Genomic DNA, 20411 nt, shown 5'->3' on the forward strand with positions numbered 1-20411 from the left:
CATAGAAAGACCTCAATCTATGACCTAAAATACCAGAAGCACATTAGCAACGACAGCACTTCCTACGTGAGTGATGCTTATGGTTCTCAAGATGCCTCCACAATTTCTTCCATTTGACCTTCCTAATAACCCTGAGAGAGAGGCCCCAGCTTACAGAGACAGAAACCGAAGTTTGGAGAGGTCTTGTGACTTTCTCAGGGCCACACCACTGGTGCCGCCGTGCTCCCTCCCAGGGTCCTGACCCCCAGCCCTGGGCCTTGCCCACTCCGGGTCCAGAGCACGTAGATGCCTGACTGGCTGGGGAACCACAAGTCTTCGGGGACCATGAATTCACGGATGGCAGCAAGCATGCTACTTTTATTATCTCTGTAGTGGATTTTAATGTTAAAATTTTAATTTAAGATATACTTTAACAAGTTCTTATATATTTACAGTTACTGTCTCAGGTTTGTTCACGTCACCAAAAGCTCAAATTCCGTATTGCGGTGGTCTGCAGGCCTCGTGCATCTGACTCCTGCCTGCCTACCATTCTCCTTGCTCCCTGCTGCTTGTACTCAACTGCCTCTTCTCTCCCCCAGCCCCCGCTAACCTCCAGCCCACCCATCCGCTTATTTGCTTATTCCCATCACACAATAAAAGAGATCACTGTTAAACAAGACTATTTCTTTTTAAAAGTCTACTGAGATTCTTACTGGCTGCTCAAATCCTCTTTTTAGCACAAGACAAGGTAAATCATTTACTAGACTATCCCCATAATGTATCAGTATTTTAGAACTGTTGACATTCGCCATTAATTGGGAGTCACATGCATTAACTCAGAATCTAAATTAAACAAAGTACCTCCCTTGAGGCACTGCCTCGCCTTATCCAGCTATGGGAAAGCTGATTCTCTGTACCTGGGTAAAAATTCAGCAGCAGCATCATGGCCCATCTGCTCCCTCTGTCCCCCCAGCAGGCCGGGGTGGGGGTGCCCAGAGCCGGCTCTCCCCTCTGTATGGGGAGGAGAGGTCGGGTTGCTGCTCGCGGGATGTGAGGGAACACTCCCCAAGCCAGGGGAGACACTCTGTGATGCCTTGAATGGAATGAGCTGCCCTCTCCCCCACTGAGAAACCAGGACCAGTCCTGGGAGGGGCCTAGTGTTGGGCATTTGAGGCCAGGTGTTGACAAGCAAAAGCCTGAGCACCAACAACCCTCATAGCCTGCCTCCACGTCAGCCTGGCCTCACTCACTCACACTCTGAGGAGTCTACAAGCACCTTGGGCACGCGTTTGGCCTTGGATTTAGAAAAGGAGGACCGGGCAAAGAGGTGGAGGAGCACCTCCAGTGTGCTGGGAACTTCACCCCCAATGGTATTAGAACAGCTGGAGAAGGGCAGGGATCCGAGAATGGAAGAAGATTCCAGGGTGTGCAAGGCTGGCTGCTCAGAGGCCTGGCTTTGAGTCTACCTCTGACCCTGTGAGCGTGGGCAAGGTGCAGGACCTCTGGGACTGTCATTTTGCCCCTTTGCAATGGGAAAGGTGTGTCGGGGCTCCAAACCTCACGGGGCCTCCGCAGGAAACAGCCATGGGCTCTCCCACCAGCAGAGCAACCACGGACACATTTCTACATGAAAACCTTGGTTGTCTCCCCTCTGTCTGAGAAGTTGGTGAGCAAGTGCGTGCAGACCAGCCAGCACGGTAGCCAGCATGTGGTGAGCTCTGGGTGCCGGCCACTATTAATTCAGCATTTATATAATATGCTCTAAATAAAACACACCATAGCCCAGGGGGCCGTACTTAACATCCACACATGCAAACATAGAGAACACCATCCTTCTGATCATGTGAAACACAAAAAAGAAACCAGAACAAAATGATCTAAAAATAATGGGCATTTGACATTTAAATGAGGAAAGACAGGCTCACAGAAGAGAATCTTACCCATAAATGTCCAAAACACCAATAAAAGTGTGCTGCTTGCCTGAAAACTGCAACGCTTGGTTAATTCTCTCCACAATGAAGTCGAACAGGTGAGCGTAGATCTTTTTGGCCAGTGCGTCCCTGGCGTTGACCGCCTGGGGCCTGGTCATGGGTTTCACCACTGTCTCGGAAGTTGTGACGATTTTGCGATTGCACAGCCACTGAGCAACTTTGCCCCTCTCCAGGCCCAGGAGCTCACAGAACACCTTCAGGTGCCTGTCGTCCTCCTTCAAACACAAGCACAAGCCCCATCAGGGCCGTCTGGCCATTGAAACCAGCACCAGCCCACCCAGCCGGGGCCCTGGGGCCTTCACCTGGGCCTGTGCCAGGGACAAGGATGTGCTGGCATGAGAACGCCCGGGCCTAACAAGACAGAGGCAGGCCTGCGAGGAAAGCAGGAGGGCCACAGCGGCACGGAGTCCGCATCAAGGCACTGCGATGATGCCAGGCAGTCCTGGGCCGAGTCCCACCCGGGTTTTCATTCTGGCCAAAGAATGTCCGCAGTGAATAAGGCCAGGGAAGCAATCCTCCCCTTCCGGTGCATGCAGACATGGCCTCAAAGCCCCTCCCTTCCATTTGCAACATGCCCAGACCACCTGTCCCCACCTGTGTGGTCAGTGTTTGCGTGGGGGGTCTAGGTCCGAGGTACCTAGATCTCATTGTCAGAGAACCTGACAATGGGGCTCCTTTAACAGAGCTGGCTTCCCAGCTGACAGGAGGAACGTGTGCAAGACTTTTCGTGGACACACAAAGTGAATCTTGCTTCTCTCGCAGCTGGGGCATGAGAGCTGCCCCACTGGTCAGAGACAAGGAAAGGTCTGTTCCCGTTGGTCTTCAGCCAGCATGGACAAGGAGTCCTTGACACCTGGCAAGGAGATGTGACCCTTGTGACTAAGCACTATCATTCCCCTTAGGCAAGGGAACATCTCCCCGTGCTAATCTGTAGAGGTCAACACAGCCAATGGGAATACCACGTGGCTGCACTTAAAAAGCGCAGATTACAGTGGAGCCAACAATCTAGGAAGTCCTGCCACGTCCTTGCTGTCCACCCACACTCCTTCTGACCAACATCTCAATAACACAAAGCTTGTATTCACCTGCCTGACCTCCCTGGAGAGCAGACTGGCAGAGCCATGGGCTTTCTTCCTTCTAAGAAGGAACTAAACCATCGGAGTCAAAAACATTCAGCTACAGATGCTGCTGCAGGTGGAAAGGAAAGGGGCAGGAATTCTTAAAAAGATGACTTCCTCCAGATTGGGTCTGCCCAACATTTCAAGTTTCTGATGCAAATGAATGGTATGTATGTTCCAAAGATAGGACTGCTAATTATAGAACTGGTAATTTGCTATGAAGATTCTACAACTTTTTCAGAGACTTTGTGTCCTCAGATTGATAGACAAAGGATTTTTGGTCTATCAATTTTAACTCCTCCTCCAAAATACTACCTTCATAACAAACTTCATGGGACAGAGATCAACACAAGGGCATTTGTTGGGTGGATATCACACTTTCAGTCTATGGGGTTTGAGAAGAAGAAGAGCAGAAGCCCATTTCTCAGAGGCAAACGAGAAAGCACAGAGAGAGAACCACCACCACATGCATACCAGGCTCCTACGCAGGCCTACCATCCCCTCTCCCAGAACCTGCCAGTCCCGTGCCGACTGACTAACTTGGTGAGGGCTGGACACAGGGGGAATGGGAGGGGTGCTTACTGTGAGAGGTCGAGGAGAGGGAGAATTACTTCCTGGTCATAGGACAACAGGACTGAAGCACTGAGCCAAAAATCACACATTCCCATCCACTGTTTGGCTCTCTCTCCCCTAAACGGCAGGTACCAGAGAGCTGAGAAATGACCAGTGTACCAAATTATCAACTGTTCCCATGAGTTTTTTGGGGGACAGGAAAATAGACATTGTTATATTATGAACTGAACACTTCCTTCCAAAATTTATATGTTGAAGCCCTAGCCTCCAATGTGATGCTATTTGGGGTGGGGCCTTTGGGAGGTGATTAGCTTTAGATGAGGTCATAAGGGTGGGGCCCTCACGATGGGATTAGTGCCCTTGTAAGAAGAGGAAGAGACCAGAGCTCTCTGGGTCCCTCTCTGCCTTGAGGACCCAGCAAGCAAGGGGCTGTCTGCAAGCCAGGAAGAGAGCCCTCACCAAGGGCTCAACCATGCTGCACCCTGACTTGGACTTCTGGCTGCCAGGACTGTGAGAAGACAAACTTCTGTTGTTGAAGTCACCCAGCCTATGGTATTTTGTTATGGCCGCGGGAGTTGACAAGACAGATATATGTACACAAAGCTTTAAAGGTCAGGCAACCTTGCAGTTCATAGAAGCATTTTTTACTATGTGTTATTTTCTTCTTTATGTGGATATTCATGAGAAGAACCAAACACACGACCCTACTAAGGATCACTTTTCATAAGTTTGTCAGAGAAATACACACATAAACTTACCCTGTGTTCGTTAAAAAAAGAAATCTGTCACAGAACTGACAACGGATTTCCACAGGGAAAGTCAGCACTACTGGGGCTTGATGTGGGCAAGTGTCAGGAGGTGGGAGATGTCCTTTCTGCTCCAAATATCCAGTGCACTGAGAGCCCTACACAACCTGCACCCTCTCCCCACTCCCCCCCATTTTCTGGCCTCATCTACCACCCCTTCTTTCACTCACTCCTCTTTGGATATACTTTTTTTTTTCATGATTTGTCAAATAACAGCTCCTGCCTGAGGGCCTCTGCACTTGCTGTCCACTCTACCTTGAATGTTCTTTCCCCCAATATAGGCAGAAGTCACTTTGTCATCTTCAGGCCTCTGCCCACTGCCACCGTACCAGCAAGGCTTTGTCTGAATGCTCTACACAAGAGGCACAGCCCCTCTGCACCCTGGACTCTGCTTCCTTTTCCTTGCTCATGGCCATCACCAGCCGCCAGAGCCTGTAATTGGGTTGTGTCTCCTCCACTTCCTACCCCCAGATCATAAGCCCCGCGAAGGGTGTCTTGTTTGGTATGGGCCACTGTTGTTTCTCCAGAGCCTGCAACAGGGCTTGGCACATAGCAGGTACTTAGTAAAAATTTACTGAATTAAAGAAAAATACATAGAGAAGGCATTTTCCCCTCCTCTACTGTTGTAAGGGGAAGAAGTTTTACTCTTTAAAAGCTATCCTTGGAAACCCTTGCTTCCTTGCTCTGACAACAGGTCTCTCCAGCAGGCCAAATGCACCTGGTGCTAAAATGCAGAAGCAGAGTAACCACGAGACGCTCTACTGGTGACCCTCTGAACACGGGAAGGGGAAACAAAGCAGCATCTTACACTGACTGAGGACTTCTCCTGGCCCAGCGCTGTAATCTGCACATTGCCCAGATGTAGGATGGCTGCTAGGATCTTAAAAACATCCATCTGAAAATCATCCATGAAACCTGAAAAAACAAATTTCCAAATTAGGATTATTGCATTTCTTCCTTGACTTAATCACTAGTAAGATAAGCACCTGAATTCTTTCAAGAGACTCTAGTACCATCATCAGTGCCAAGAGCTGGGACAGGAACGGGCAACGGCCCCCAGAGAGCACGTGGTTCGCCATTCTTGCTGGTCTGACATGCAAGGACACAAGATGTGAATGCGACAGCCCAACAGGTTTCCCCTTTTGCCATCACTGCTACGAGTGCAGCACAAAAATTCATATCCAAAGAACCATTTCGTGTTAGGTTCCCAAGCAAAGCAGCTCTCATTTATTCTATGTGATGTGCTTCCTTTATTTTTACTGTGGGTTTTTTCTTCTTTTTAAAGAATTTATTTATTTATTTATTTATTTATTTGAGAGACACAGCGAGAGAGGGAACACAAGCAGGGGGAGTGGGAGAGGGAGAAGCAGGCTTCCTGCCGAGCAGGAAGCCCGATGTGGGACTCGATCCCAGGACCCTGGGATCATGACCTGAGCTAAAGGCAGATGCTTAACCGACTGCGCCACCCAGGCACCCCAATATCCTTGAATTCTTCTTGTGGTGGGGTGCTGGGTGGATTCCATTTGCCCCTGCAGCTCTGTGGGCTGCTCTCTGCCCCAGGGGGCTGAACTATCCGCATCAAGGCCATGGGCTCTCGTGCCCTCTGGCCTTTGGTTGGGTGTGACCAGTAAGGACCCTGGCAGGAGATCAGAGATCGGGAGGGAAGAAGTACTGGAGGGGTCATCCCCGTTTCTGTCCCTGCAAAGTTGCCTCAGCTTGTCAGTGTTGCCAGTTGACGGGTCACTGCTCCTGGTCGGCTGCTGACTTTCCCCAGCCCTCCTTTCTGACTCCAGTGATACCCCTCCACCCAAACAGGAAAGAGCAGCAAACAGGTCTGCTGCTGACCCCAGCCCCCTACTGCCCCCTATCGCTCCCCCAGACCTGCCCCCATCTCTGTAGTTGGTCCCTTCATAGATTAACCCTCCTCCTTCTACCCTAACTTAAATGGGCCCTGTATTTCCCTTTGGGACCCTGACTGCTGGAGGTAGCATATAAATTATGAATATATAACATATTTAGCCACCATGGGGCATTGGCACATTTCCTGGAGCCAAAAATAAACTAAACCAGCTACGAGGAAGGACCCTGTGTCTGACACCAGCAAATCACAACGGAGAACCTGTGGGTCGTGAGCAGGGCATTGCCAGGTCAGGACCGCAGAGCGGCAGTGTGGTGGGTAGGGGTAGGCACTGACTGGCACCATGACGCTGCAGGGCATCGAGGAGCAGGGAGACACACCCGGAGGGTGGGCCAGGCTCATTTGTGCCGATGTCCACGCTCCCCGGTCTGCCTGGGAAGGGCAGCTGTCATGGACACCTATGATGCGCCCCTGTCCCCCCCCAAGCAAAGAGCAGCAGGCCCTAAATACTGAATAATAGCTACCGCAGCTGCCCTCTGCTTCTCACCTGGGGACACCTGGATTCTTCCAGTAGCAGCTAGGGTATGTTCTTAAATAATTTCAGAACCTAGAGAGTCTTCTCTCCTTCAAAGATTTAAACAAAATCAAAGTTGCAAAAGATTTCAAACCAAAAATATACTGAAGACTCCAGCTCAGCCGAGTCCAGGCATTTGCTGCCTTCCCCTTTGAAGCTAACACCTCCATTTGAAGGACAGATGCCTCTAACAGAAATCACCCCCCCCCTGCCTCCCCCGCTTTCCCAGGCCATCAGCATGATAACCAGCCGGTAAGTGAGGAGGAAAAGCAACCGAAAACATGCCATTTGGGAATCTTCAGCTCGGCATCATTCCTACTCACCGCGTGACCCTCCTAGAGCTAAATCACTTAACAACGCCATATGAAAGTGAAGTAATTCCAAAGCAATGACGTGAAAGAGACAACTTAAGATGTTAGTAGAGTAATTCTCTTTAGTGAGACAAGGTCGTGCAAAAGCACTGCTGGCCCGAGTTCGATTTCATTGAGAAGCACAATGGTCAAGTACCTTGAGCCTGAGGTGCAGGCTAGGTAAGACTTCTTCCAGGGTGTTCTTCCTGTGAGAGATTAAATGGCCAGGCAAGGATCAAAGGGCGAATTAAATGAGAGTCAGCGGAACAAAGGAAAGGAGCTTTTGGTCAAAATACATCCCCTTCTGCTTCCTAAGGGATAACTCTAGCTAAGGTGCCTCAGGAGCAGAACCGGAAGGGAAAGCAAATGGACCTCTGTGCCAGACCCTGTCCCTAGTACTCTCCATGTATCATCTCATCTAATGCTTATGACAACCATATGAAGTGCCATTATGGTTCCCTTTTTATGAAGGGAGAAACTAAGGCATAGAAGGGTTAGGTCATCCTGGACATGTCATATCTAAGCAGTTTAATACAATATGTGAAAAAAACCCGTGGAGTTCATGAAGTCATCCTAGCTTCACCCCACTGTGTGCAAACATGGAGGCCCCCTGAAAACCCCATGCCAAGCAAAGAAATTAGAGCAGACTCCAGAGGTCCATTTACTGGGGGTGTGGGGAAATGGATTTGCATACTGAGCTAGATGACCTTGCCACTAATTTCCCCATACTAGCTCCATAACAAACCACAGCAATGGGCAAATCAACCAAATACTTATTTGGCAATTACATTTTTAAAAAGGGTGGTCTGCCCTAATATGCTAGAAGCCTACATACAATTCAAGTTAGGTGGTTTCCCCTTGAGATCTCCATCTAAGAAGAGAACACTGAGGGGCGCCTGGGTGGCTTAGTCATTGGACATCTGCCTTTGGCTCAGGTCATGATCTCTGGGATCAAGCTCCACATCAGGCTCCCTGGGATCGAACCCAAGTTGGCCTCCCTGCTCATTGGGGAGTCTGTTCCCTCTCCTTCTGCCCTCCACCCCCGCCCCCGCTTGTGTGCTCTCTCTCTTAAATAAATAAAATCTTAAAAAAATAAGAAAAAGAGAGCACTGAGACACAAACAAGAGAACATGGCCAGAAGGACAAGCAGTATACCACATTCTCACACTGTTAGGAGAAACATGATTGTTTAGAACTTCCCGAGGCGATGGAAATGTTCTGTATTTGTGCTGTCCAACAGGGTGGCTATTTGCCATATGTGCTTATGAGCACTTGAAACATGCCTTATGCAACTGAGAAACTGAATTTAAAGCTTATTTCAAAATGAAATGCAAACAGTCACTTGTGGCTGGTGGCTACTGTGCTGGATGGACAAGTTTAAAGACCATGACATCACACATAGTATGAGGTCATTGGTTATGGGGGGGTCACAGGATGATGGCAATCTCAAAGTCACAGTGAGGTCACCCTGGTTCCTCTCCACAACAGTAAATGGACCTCTGCAGTCTGCTCAAATTTCTTTGCCTGGCATGCATCATTGGGGGACTTCCATGGGGAGACACACAGGGCCGAAGCTAAGATGGCTTCATGAAGTCCATCCATGAATCTTCACATATTGTAAGAAAATTCTAAGGAACCATCAGCTATGTTCACTCTATCATCTAAGACAAAGGGCAGCAAATGTTTTCTTGTTAGGCTTTGTAGGCTGTATAGTCTACATCACAATTACTCAACTCTGCCACTGCAGCATGAAAACAGCCATAGACCATACTTAAACAAATGAGTGTGTCTATGTTCCAATAAAACTTTATTTACAAAAAAAGGCAGCAATCTGCTGACCTCTGGTCTAGGACATTTTTTAGTGATTCATGCAGTGAAGTCATGCTTTCATTAAATATATACTGATTTCTCATATTGATATAGCATGCCATAGCTCATAAACTACTTTATTTTTTAAAGATTTATTTGAGGAGATAGCATGTGCACACATGAGCAGGGAGAGGGGCAGAAGGAGAGGGAGAGAGAATCCTCAAGCAGACTCCCTGCTGAGCACAGAGCCTGACACGGGGCTCAATCCTAGGACCCTGAGACCATGACCTGAACAGAAATCAAGAGTTGGCTGCTCAACGGACTGAGCCACCCAGGTGCCCCCATAAACTGCTTTAGACATTATCTTTTAATCCTCACCACATCCCTAATAGCTACGGAGCAGGGCTCCTCTCCAAAGATGGCCCCCAGTGCACCACCCTCCCAGGGTTCCTGCCCTGTGCAGTTCCCTTACCATGAGTTATGTATGAGTCTAAGCTTTTGACCATTAGCACATGGCAGTAGTGATACTGCCTTACTTCTGAGGCTGGTTCATAAAAAGTCTTACAGATTCCACTGAAGCCTACTGTAACTGGCTCTGGGAGAAGGTAGCCACCACATGGCCCAGTCCATTTACCCTGAGATCAGTGTGCTGTGAGGAAGTCCATGTGGAGAGAGAGATGCCTGCCCAGCCCCCAGTACTTCTAACCATACCACCCCTATGAGAAAGAAGCCTTCAGAGGATGGGGCCCCTACCACCATCACAGAATAGTCCCCCAGTGAGAAGTATCCAGCTGAGCCCAGTCACCCCAGAACCACCAAAAATAATAATAATTTGTCACTTTAAGCCATTAAGATTTGGGGAAACAGCAATAGATAATTGGAACAACTGAATATTTTCATTACTATCCCGGTAATCAAATGGGGAAACTGATGCCCAGAGAAAACCACTGACCTATGGAAGGCCACAGACCGATCTCATGACACATGGAAAAAAATTGGAGCAAATACATGACAATAGATAACTTACCACTAAATTGTGAGATCTAATGGCCAAGACAGAGGCAATCAGAAGAGAATTCACTGGGCTAGCATCTTTAAGTAACAGGCTTTGCAGAAAGTAAGCAGGGCAGATTCCTTCATATTCCTGGCATTCTCCCCACCAAGGAAAGGAGAGGGGAGGACGGCCCCAACCTCTTTCCACCCCACCCACTTCACACAGCACAGTGGGCAGCCAACATGATTAATAGCCACAAGAGGCAAAAGACTGTTTTACAGTACTTCCCCACAAAACTTTGGGGGACTTTGTCAAAACATCTAGGCCAGGGGTGCAAGGGTGGGCCAGGTGAGGCAAACCAGGTGCCAGGGGCTGACCCTGCATTTGCACCACCCTGAGAGTGAGCACCTGAATGCCTCCTTCAAGTTCATGCCCTAGTTGCCTCTCCCACCTCACCCTAGTCCTGGCCTGGCTGGTGTGGATATTTGTGCAAATAATCTAATTTGTGTGAGACCGTGAAAAAAATTGCTGCTGCTGATCTCTAAAGATTAAGAAAGGGTCCATGGAGAAGGGGATGGTTTTGCTCAAAGGATGGCTAGGGCTTGGACAATAGGGAATAGTGACTGAGGGCAGGCAGTCATACTGAGCAAGCACCTGCTATGTGCTCAGCCTGGTACCAGGGGCTTTCCCATACGTTTCCTTACCAGTTATTACGAGAGCCCTGTGGGTAAGGAATATGGCCATTCTATAGATCAGGAAACTGGGTCTCAGAAAGGGCAACCTCCTTAGAGTCCTGCCAATGAGGTTTTGAATGATGTTTATTTGACCTCAAAGCCTACTCTATTTCTCTTATATCATTTTGGTGTGGAGTGAAATATTATAGAGGTGGGAGGGAGTGTCGGAAGGGTAGAGGTGGGAAGGAGGACAGGGCATGTGGACCAAGGTCCCACCGGGGCCTGCCAGAGTGAGGCTGCCTGATCCCTCCTCATACACGGTATTCCTTCTCAGTAGAGCACATTATAAAAAGATACAATTATGACTTCAACTACTTTAAGAAAATATTAATCAGTACCAAAAGTGTTTATCTCTTTATTATAAACTATTTAAATTGCCTTCTCCTTAAAGTGGTTTGGAAGGGCAGGGGGCACCTGAGTAGCTCAGTCAGTTAAGCATCTGACTCTTGGTCTCGGCTCAGGTCTTGATCTTAGGGTCATGAGTTCAAGGCCCGCCTTGGGCTCCAGACCCAGCATGGAGCCTACTTAAAAAAAAAAAAGAAAGAAAGAAAGAAAGAAAAAAAAAAGCAATTTGGAAGGGAAGGGGCAGAATCAGATGGTAATTCTACTTAGAAAACCAACCAGATTTCATTCTCAATTATCCAAATGTTTCATTCTCGATTATTCAGAAGAGTAATCTTGCCTATTACTCTGATATATTTAACCTTGAATTCTTTGCCTTTTACATTTAAATATAGTCACCCAAACCACAACAATGAAAATAACTTGGTGAAACAATATTTTCTATAAGATGTAAAAACAGTCTGTGGTCTCACACTGATCAGAAGTTTTGACAATTACATGTTAACGTCTACACTAATACACTATGGGGAAGTAGATGATAATTTTTATCAGTGCCATTTGGTAAACACTTCCCAAACATGAGCTCCATGTGGGAAAAGCAAGGTGGAGAAAGACCAAACAATCCAAGGTTTTGTTTTCTGTATAAAAATGTGGTAAGAGGGGCGCCTCGTGCCTCAGTGTGTTAAGCATCTGACTCTTGATTTCAGCTCAGGTCATGATCTCAGGTCATGGGATTGAACCCCATGTTAGGCTCAGGGCTCGGTGGGCAGTCTGCTTGGGATTCTCTCCTTCTTCCTCTGCTCCTCTCTGCCCACCCGCGCCCCAACCACCCATTTGTGCTCTCTTGTGTTTTCCCCCACTCTCTCTCTCTCTCAAAAAAAAAAAAAAAAAGTGAGACTCCTCCATTCCCCTATCATAAAATGAGAGAAATACCAGTGTTTACCTCATAAAGTACTTGTATATTAAGCAAGCTAATACAGGTAATGAAGTGCTTAGAATGATGCCTGGTAGTTCCATGTAAGTGTCTGCTATTTTTATCAGGCCAGGTAGGGTCAACATGACCCTCCTGGTCTGATGCACCAGTCTTCTCCGAAATAAGCCCAGAGGAGGAGCTTGAGAGCACCCACAGGGCTTACAGCCCATGTTGCTCACTGCAAACCAGCGAGCCTGAAGGCAAAGGAGTTAACATCTAGATCTTTTAAGGGAAAAGCACAGTCTTGACCACTTGGCCATCAAATATACTGATTGGCTCATCCTAAGATTAGAATTTATTAGGAGTCTTTAGAATATGCACCTGCTGGGCATCCCTGCCTTTCATTTTTGTTTTTTGTTTTTTAAATAGAAAATGACCACACGTTGCATAGGATATTTCCACTTACCCAGCAGTGTGAAGGTCTTCCGAGTCTCCGCCATGTCTGCTCTGTCATTCACACCCTCAATGACAGTGCTGCCTCCCATTCTTGTGTAGTTAAATTCTTCTGCACTCCCTGAAACCAAAAGATTGCTGTCTGTGACACAGAAATTTGTACACACATGTTTACAAGATAGGAAGCTCACACATAATACACTAGAGTAAGCACTTGACACACATCACTCCATTTATTCCTTAGAATTCTATGTGACAGATGCAAAAGCTGAGGCCCAGAAAAGTGGTGCCACAGCCGACGTGGGACAAGAATTTGAACACGGGCCTGTTTGACTGCAAAGCTCCTGGGTTTTGTTCCCATATCTAACTATTTTAAACAGCTTTACTGAGGATTACCGACCACAGAATAAACTGTACATGGTTAAGATGTAGACTTTGATGAGTTTTGATATATGTATACCCTAATGCAATCATCATCACAATCAAGAGAATAACCATAGGCACACCTAATATTTGAATAGTAGGTGAGTCTTCAGAAAGCTCTTCCAAATTCACTATTCACATTCTGTTCGGCAGACAGGCATGGGTGTTATCTTTATATGAAATCTGATTTAATATAAAGGAAATTTAGATTCTTCACCAGTGCAAGCAACTTCTCCACGATTGGAGTGTGTGCATTCAACTCCAACACACTGGACAATTCTATCTACCAACACAGCACAAGCAACCAAGAGAGGAGAGCTGTGACAGCATGGGAATCAAGCTGTTTGCCCTAAAGGACAAAGAGTTCTGCTGTCCCTACAGTATGATTAGTTGGAACTATAAATAATAATGACCTTGAGTCATCAAGGAAGCTCAAATGATGATAGAGACACTCTGTCTCAGAAGACAGGGAAATATGTCATACATACTGGAAAACAGCCATATAAGGAAGTTCAGATAAAGAAAAGTTTAGGGATTTGACAGCACCAAGTCCCAGGGGCCAGGAGGCCTTATTCAGGTGGTTCTAGCTACATGACCATCATCACCCATGAGCTTTGAAAAAACCCCTGGAGTTGAAGGGTCTCCTCTCCTGGAGCCACCCTGCCCCTCAATCTATCCCCTTAGTTAGATGCATCAGTTCTACCCCCAAAACCCAAGGATCTGTCCTTGGACAGAATATTTTTTAAGTGATATTACTATAAGAAGAAATCAACCTAGGGGCACCTGGGTGGCTTAGTCGGTTAAGTGTCTGCCTTTGGCTCAGGTCTTGATCCCGGGTCCTGGGTTCAAGCCCCAAGTCAGGCTCCCTGCTCTGCAAGGAACCTGCTTCTCTTTCTCTCTCTGCTCTTCCCCACCCCCTCGCTCATGCTCTCTCTCTCTCTCTTTCGCTCTGCTCTCTCTTTCTCAAATAAATAAAATCTTAAAAAAAAAAAAAAGAAGAAGAAATCAACCTGGAATTTAAGCCCCTACATAAAAGAGAGACACTTCCATGCATTATCCACCACATACCCAATTTAAGATGTTTAAATTCCAACTGCTGGGCAGATGCACAAAGCTGATAAAAAATGTGGTAATTTCGTTCATTTTCTGACTGTAAAATAAAGAAAAGTCCTGAAATTATACCAGCCCTTTACAAGTAAAAATATGAGGTTTTTAATGGAGGAGTCTTAGATGGCTAACCTGGATTGACAATTCTGTTCTCATGGATACTGACACTTACCTGGGTTTTTTCTTCTGGTCAATAACACTGTGGCCCAACCTGTTGCCCCTCTGCTGGCTCAAGATCACTTTCCAGATAAGGACCCCAGAGAAAATGTTATTAAATGAAAACATTCTGTGACATGAGAATAATGTAATTTGTACCAGTGAAATTTTTTAAGAAACTCCCTGCAATATAAGGCTTACTGTTACTCTCTTGGGCCAAAACTATGAGAATTTTCTCCACTTTACTGACAGAAAAGCCTTTCTCTTAAACTCCCCCCACTAGCTGTAAGCCCAGTCCCTTCCTGGTAGGGAAGCCAGTCTAACAGCTTTGTCTGTTTCAAGCAGTTTTTGTGTTCTAGAAAGATAAACTTGATTGCTAAACCCTAAGGATCTTTTAAGTATCCAAAATTAAAAATCATAATTTTTCCCTTCAGTGGATTCATATCATTCCACTGATATTGCATCTGTCAATTTTTTGTTTTAAGAAACAAAAAAAAAAAAATAAGCCAAGATGCAAATGAAAGACAGGAAACTCTCTTCTTCAAGTCACAGAGCAATGTAGGTTGTCTAATGAGTATATAAGTGTAAACAGTACCTTAAAAGTTGGGAAAAAGGAAATTTAATTACTATTTTTATTCTTACTTGAAAGACGACTCTGGATTTCTCCAGCAGGTAAGTTCTCATGTTGGCTCCTATAATTTGATTTCTCTCATCAAAACTGATTTCTGTGTATTTCCCAAACCGACTACTGTTGTCGTTGCGGGTGGTCTTGGCATTTCCGACAGCCTACAACACAGGCCTCTCAATAATGTTAAAAAGATCTTTGCACAATACTAGTGGAGCAGTTTTAATAAAATCCAATCCTGTATGCTGGGGAAAGTTCTGACTAGCAGAGGGAGGTTGGCGGGGGGTGGGGGTGGGAAGGAAAGCAGTCCAAAGCTCGCAGGGAGCATGACACACCCTCAACCTGCCATTCAAAGCTCTCCTCCGTCTTGCTGGGAGACCCTGGGCAGGATTAGAAAGAGCACAGGTTCTGATGTTTCATGGCTCCAAGTTCCTTTTCTGCTATCTGTACAATACTAGAAAAGTTATTTTATCTTTCCAAGGCTCCATTTCTTTATCATAATATGGGAATAATATGCATCTTGCAGAGTTGGGAGGATGACCTAAGGTAATATAAAGTGCCTCAACATATCCATGCCCTGAATATTATAGATGCTCACTTAAAAGAACACATCTCTCATCCAAACTTTATTTCAATCCTTCTCTCTTACCACTTCCCTCCTCAGACCTTCCACTCAACCAAAAAACTGCCCTCTACCATCCTTTCCATGCTCTGGCATGATTTTTGCTTTTTTACTTCTACTCTTGAATTCTGTCTCTCCTCTACCCATCCCCCCGCCCCCTTCCTGAGAACTCTCCATCTGGAAGTACCCTTCTCATGCACACAAATTAATCTTCCTGCCTGGGTCATCATGCTTTCTGACGACACATATTTACTGAGTCCCAGCTATAGGCCACATGCTCGGGTGGCAAAGGTGAGCCACGTGGACATGGCCCTGTCTTTCTGGAGCTTACCATCTAGTGGGCGAGACCAACCCTAAACAAATAATCACATAAATTTATCCACTGGGCAGTGCCTCTGGACAACTTTTCTATTGCTATCTTAGATTGTGATCTATGTTTCCATTTAACTTTAAAGTATGTTTATGTTAGAGGAGTCTTAAGACTTGGGAACTGGGACTTACTCTTTTCCATCACTTCCTGTATTACCTGACATAGTGGCTTAAACAAAATAGGTGATCTGATACATATTCATTGATGATTTTGATTTGAGAAAACAGAGAGAGGAGGTCTAGGAATCTAATGGTCTTAATTTTTTGCTGTGCTTCCAAATAAATCTAAGTCAATCCTTCTCCCATTTTGCAAAGCAGCCAGAGTTGGCCTTTGGGCATCCCCTGAGCCTCTCAGATGCCCCTTCTCCCTTGAGGGCTGGCTCCTTACTCCTGAGTGCCATCACGGCTGGCCTTGTCCACACCTCTGACCTGGTTAGTGTTGTGCAGATGGATCAACTCTCAGGGAGGGGAGGAGGAAGAGTCTTGATACGTGGCCCTGGCCAATCTTTAAGGTGTAAATACTCCCACCATGACTGATGTCGAACTGCCAAAGGTTTAACAGTTGGCTTGCAAAAAAAATTCTGAATATTTACCAATCAGCTCGTGAAAGTTGGTGCACTTGCTGGAGAACACCACTGGTCTCAGCGCACCAGTGTTGTCTACGGTTGAGGACATTTCCTTTGGGATAGAAATGCAGACAGGGGACTCCTGAAATCCGATTTCTAGCCCAGCAGATTGAGGAGAGAGCCTTGGCAGCAGCAGTCTCTACCCCAAGCTCCTTCAAATCCCACCAGAGAACACACCTCCTGGCTCTTTCCTGCCCTCACTTCCACGGTCTTTAAAGGGAAAGGACTCAAGTTAGCCAAGACAACACATGCACACACAAACCCACTTCTCCATCATTCCACACTGTCGCCTGTGACCCTGCTCCCCACCCCCGCAGGCTGCATACCTCAGTTATGGGGTTCGACGCCAGAACTTTGTCCTCCACGTGGGTGTTACTGCTGGACTTGCTGACAGTGGCGAAGTACCTCATGGCGTAGCGGGCAGACACGGTCTTTCCAGCACCTGACTCCCCACTTACAATTATTGACTGATTTTTATTGTTTCTGAAGCAAATAAGAGTATTTTTAAAATGCTCATTTCTTCCTATTAAAAAGGCAATATATACTCAGTAAGAAAAATGCAGACAAGCGGAAAGAAAGCAAACTGTTTCATTACTCTAAGGTAACTGTTTTTTAACATTCCAGTGAATTTCCTTCTAGTCTCTTTTTTTCTATGTGATCAAGCTGAACACACAACTCTGCTTCCTGCTCTGTCCCCCATGTTGAGGTTCCCTCAGACCACTCCTAGGTCAGTGATCTGCCAGGAGGACCCACAACACTCAGCACATAGCCATACTCATGGCTAAGATTTATTATAGCAAAAGGATACAAAGTAAATCTGCAAAGGGGAAAAACACAGGGGGACAAATCCAGAGGAAGGCAGGCATAAACACTTCATTCCTCCAGCAATGAGTTATGACAACCCATGGGAAGTGCTGTCAACCAGAGAAGCTCTTCAGAGATTCAGGACCCAGGGTTTTCACCGGGGGCTGATCATGTAGGCATCCTCTGCCGAGCACATACCAAGATTCCAGATGCTCAGAAGGAAAGTAGGTGTTCAGCAAGAACTCCATCATTTACACAAACAATTTAGGTACAGTGCGTCACTCTCATCAATTAAGCACGGTGGGAAACTTCCTAAAATCCAAGTTCCCAAAGGCTAGCCCTGGGCCAACCCTGCAAGCAGGCCTCTGAAGATAGCTGTCTCAGGACCAGGTCAACTCCTCTCTGTGTATCCCCACATAAACATAAAACATCTTAAAGACATTATTTGGAGAGCAATTATTCAAAATATGCTTGGGAACATATGTGCTCAGTAAACCGACATGTTCTACATAATTTAGAGATCTTAAAAAAATGTATTCAACCATACTATAATGCTGTTCTAGGTATCCAGCATTGCTTATATACTAGGTACTCCATGAATACTTTATAAGGATTCTCATTTAAGCCTTGAAAAAAATCCTATGCCACATATACCCATTTTACAGAAGAATACAATAGTGACTCAAAAAGGTAAAGTGACTTGACCTAGTACACAGAGCATGTAGCCTCCCTGTGAACACTGGGAGGACCTCAGAGATAGAGCTCCTATCTAAAAAAGCAAGCCTGTGAGGAGGTGAGTGACAGACACCCCAGTATCCCTTGGCCAGGTAGAACAGAAAGGGGGTTTTAAAACCAGGCTCTTCTGACTCCCAGTTTAGCATCAGCAAGCCCAACATAAAGTTACCTTATGTTCAATACTGTTAGAATTAGACCTCAAGAGAAAACGGGCTCTTCGAGCTTGAACCTGCCTCAGCCCTACGGCTCCAATGAGCTTATATTGCTGACACCCAGGAGCAGACCTGGCCCAACAGGTTGTGAGCCATGAACTTCAATCACAGAGATGCCCACGAGACCGACAGGGAGCCAGGGCAAATCCCAGAACCATGGTTGTTTTATAATTGGAAAGAAACATGCTGTAGCAGAGACCAAAGTAATTGGTCATTAATTGGTAAATCTCTACCCAACATTTATCCTTTTCTTCCTTCTTAGAAACTATGTCCCAATTTTTAATGGGCACACTGCTGCCCATATGAAAGACTATATATCCCAGCCTAGGCCTGGCCATGGGATTAGGTCCTGGCCAATGAGCTGTGAGCAGAGGTGTTTTATGGGGCACACACTTCCCCTCTGACACTCTGTTGCCTAGAATATGGAGGAGATGGATAAGTATTAGCCTGCCCCCAGGAGGAGAGCCTCACTCCGGGGACAGAGGATCTAGAAGGCACTGGGTCCCTGACGACTGATAGAGGTGCCCTGCTAGTCCCAGACTGCCCATCAGCCCATCAGTCTTTTTTGCAGGAGAGAACCATACACAGCTACCTTGTTTATGCCACCATTCTTTTTTCCTGATTATAAGGAGTGAAACATGAATGGGTGCTCTCCGAGTGTCTGGCTCACAGATGAAGACACTAAAGCTGAGGAAGCTCAGATGCTGTGCCCGGGATTATGTGGTAAATGGTTAGCAGGTCCAGGCCCTGTGCCTCGGGTTTGCATTCATGAAATGAGGGCAATGATGGCAGCTCAACGGACTTCACAAGGGTGTCGCAAGACTTAAAGGAGACCACTGTCTGGAAAGTTCTTCTGCAAACCATAAAAGGGTCTACAAAGATAAGATGGTGTTTCTACTCTTCATACTTTACAGATGAGGACATTGAAGCTGAAAGAATATTTATGGGAAAAATAAATTACATGTGGAGTCAAAAACCCTGAGCCCACATCCCAGCTCTGTTTGCTGGGTGGCCTTGGGTGGGTGACCCCCAAATCTCAGCTTACTGCTCAGGCATCTCCATCACAGGCCAGTCTGAGAACACCCACGACAATGTACGGGAACATGTGCACAGTGCCTGGTCCACAGGAGACTTTTAATAAATGTTTGCTGGCAAAACAAGGACTCCACGGGGCCATACAAAACACAAGTGGCAAAATAAAACTCCAGATCTTCTACATCTAAAACCTGTGGTCATCTATCATAAAATTTTGCTGGCCCGGATGGGGGAAAAAGCTTAAGCAGCTCACAGTGGAGAATAAATCAATATTCCTCCAACCAAACACACCGCAAGAGAAGCATCTGCCATTCCCAGATTGGTAGGTTTGACTTTTGACTACCTAGAAGGAAGAAAAACCAGGAAACTTGGTCTAGACAGGTTACACAGGCAGTCATTTGCTACTACGTTATAGGTAGTCCAATCCACCGAAAGTCCCCTCTGGTCTCATGGTCACCTTTAATAAAACCAATGCCAGAGGTTTCCCCTCCACTGTGAGGGCCCAGCACACGCAGGGGTGGGGCGCTGGAAGAGAAAGATGAAGCCCCGCCCAGCAGGAGTCTACCTGGCCATCTGCTTGTATGCCTCTTCTGCCACCGCAAATATATGCGGGTCCATATCGCCCATGTTCTGCCCACTGTAGGCATGGATGATGGCATCTCCATAGATCGGCAACTGCTTGTACGGATTCATGGCCACCAAAATGATTCCTGGGGAAAGATGTCCAATGCAGTGCTGGGGTTCTTACTGTCACCTGTTTCTCCAGGTTCTTTGGAGCAAGCCCAGCTCTGCCAGTTATTAAACCTGCCGTGTGACTTTGGGCAGGTCACCTAATGCTCTGAATCTCAGTTCCCTGTGGATGCCACCCACGTTTCTGGACAACTGTCAGGGTTGGAGGAGATGACAGATGGGAATGCCCTAAAACTGAAAGGTTTTACAGTTCTCAATGTAAATATAATGATAACATCGTTGCCCAAAATAAGTGATAAATGTATCAAATCCAATGAGAAACTCAAACATAAGCTTTATCCAGATATATTTTTCTTGGGAGTCTGATCTTAATTCTTGCAAAAGATTTTCCCCACCTGCAGACACTTCTATTTACAACAGACTCTTGAAGATCAAATGTCTGTGCTTGTTAGACAGAAATCTGGGCAAATGTCTAGGTCTGAGTACACATTTTGGCAGAAGTCAACATTTCTA

General features: G+C 46.4%; 1 protein-coding gene across 1 annotated transcript in view; it reads right to left on the reverse strand.

Moving 5' to 3' along the window:
* The window catches only part of MYO5C (myosin VC), a 90137-nt gene that overhangs the window by 52757 nt on the left and 16969 nt on the right, over positions 1-20411 (reverse strand). Inside the window, exons 5-11 of the mRNA XM_028100006.2 lie at positions 19774-19918; positions 16749-16905; positions 14823-14966; positions 13986-14067; positions 12508-12615; positions 5276-5382; positions 1920-2185 (exon numbers count right to left, since the gene is read on the reverse strand). Coding sequence (XP_027955807.2) covers positions 1920-2185; positions 5276-5382; positions 12508-12615; positions 13986-14067; positions 14823-14966; positions 16749-16905; positions 19774-19918 — 1009 coding nt within the window. The remainder of the gene's footprint in view (positions 1-1919; positions 2186-5275; positions 5383-12507; positions 12616-13985; positions 14068-14822; positions 14967-16748; positions 16906-19773; positions 19919-20411) is intronic.

Source organism: Eumetopias jubatus, unplaced genomic scaffold (genome assembly GCF_037043125.1).
Source record: "Eumetopias jubatus isolate StellerSeaLion01/CBP00866 unplaced genomic scaffold, mEumJub1_p1.0 scaffold_7, whole genome shotgun sequence".
Lineage (NCBI taxonomy): Eukaryota > Metazoa > Chordata > Mammalia > Carnivora > Otariidae > Eumetopias > Eumetopias jubatus.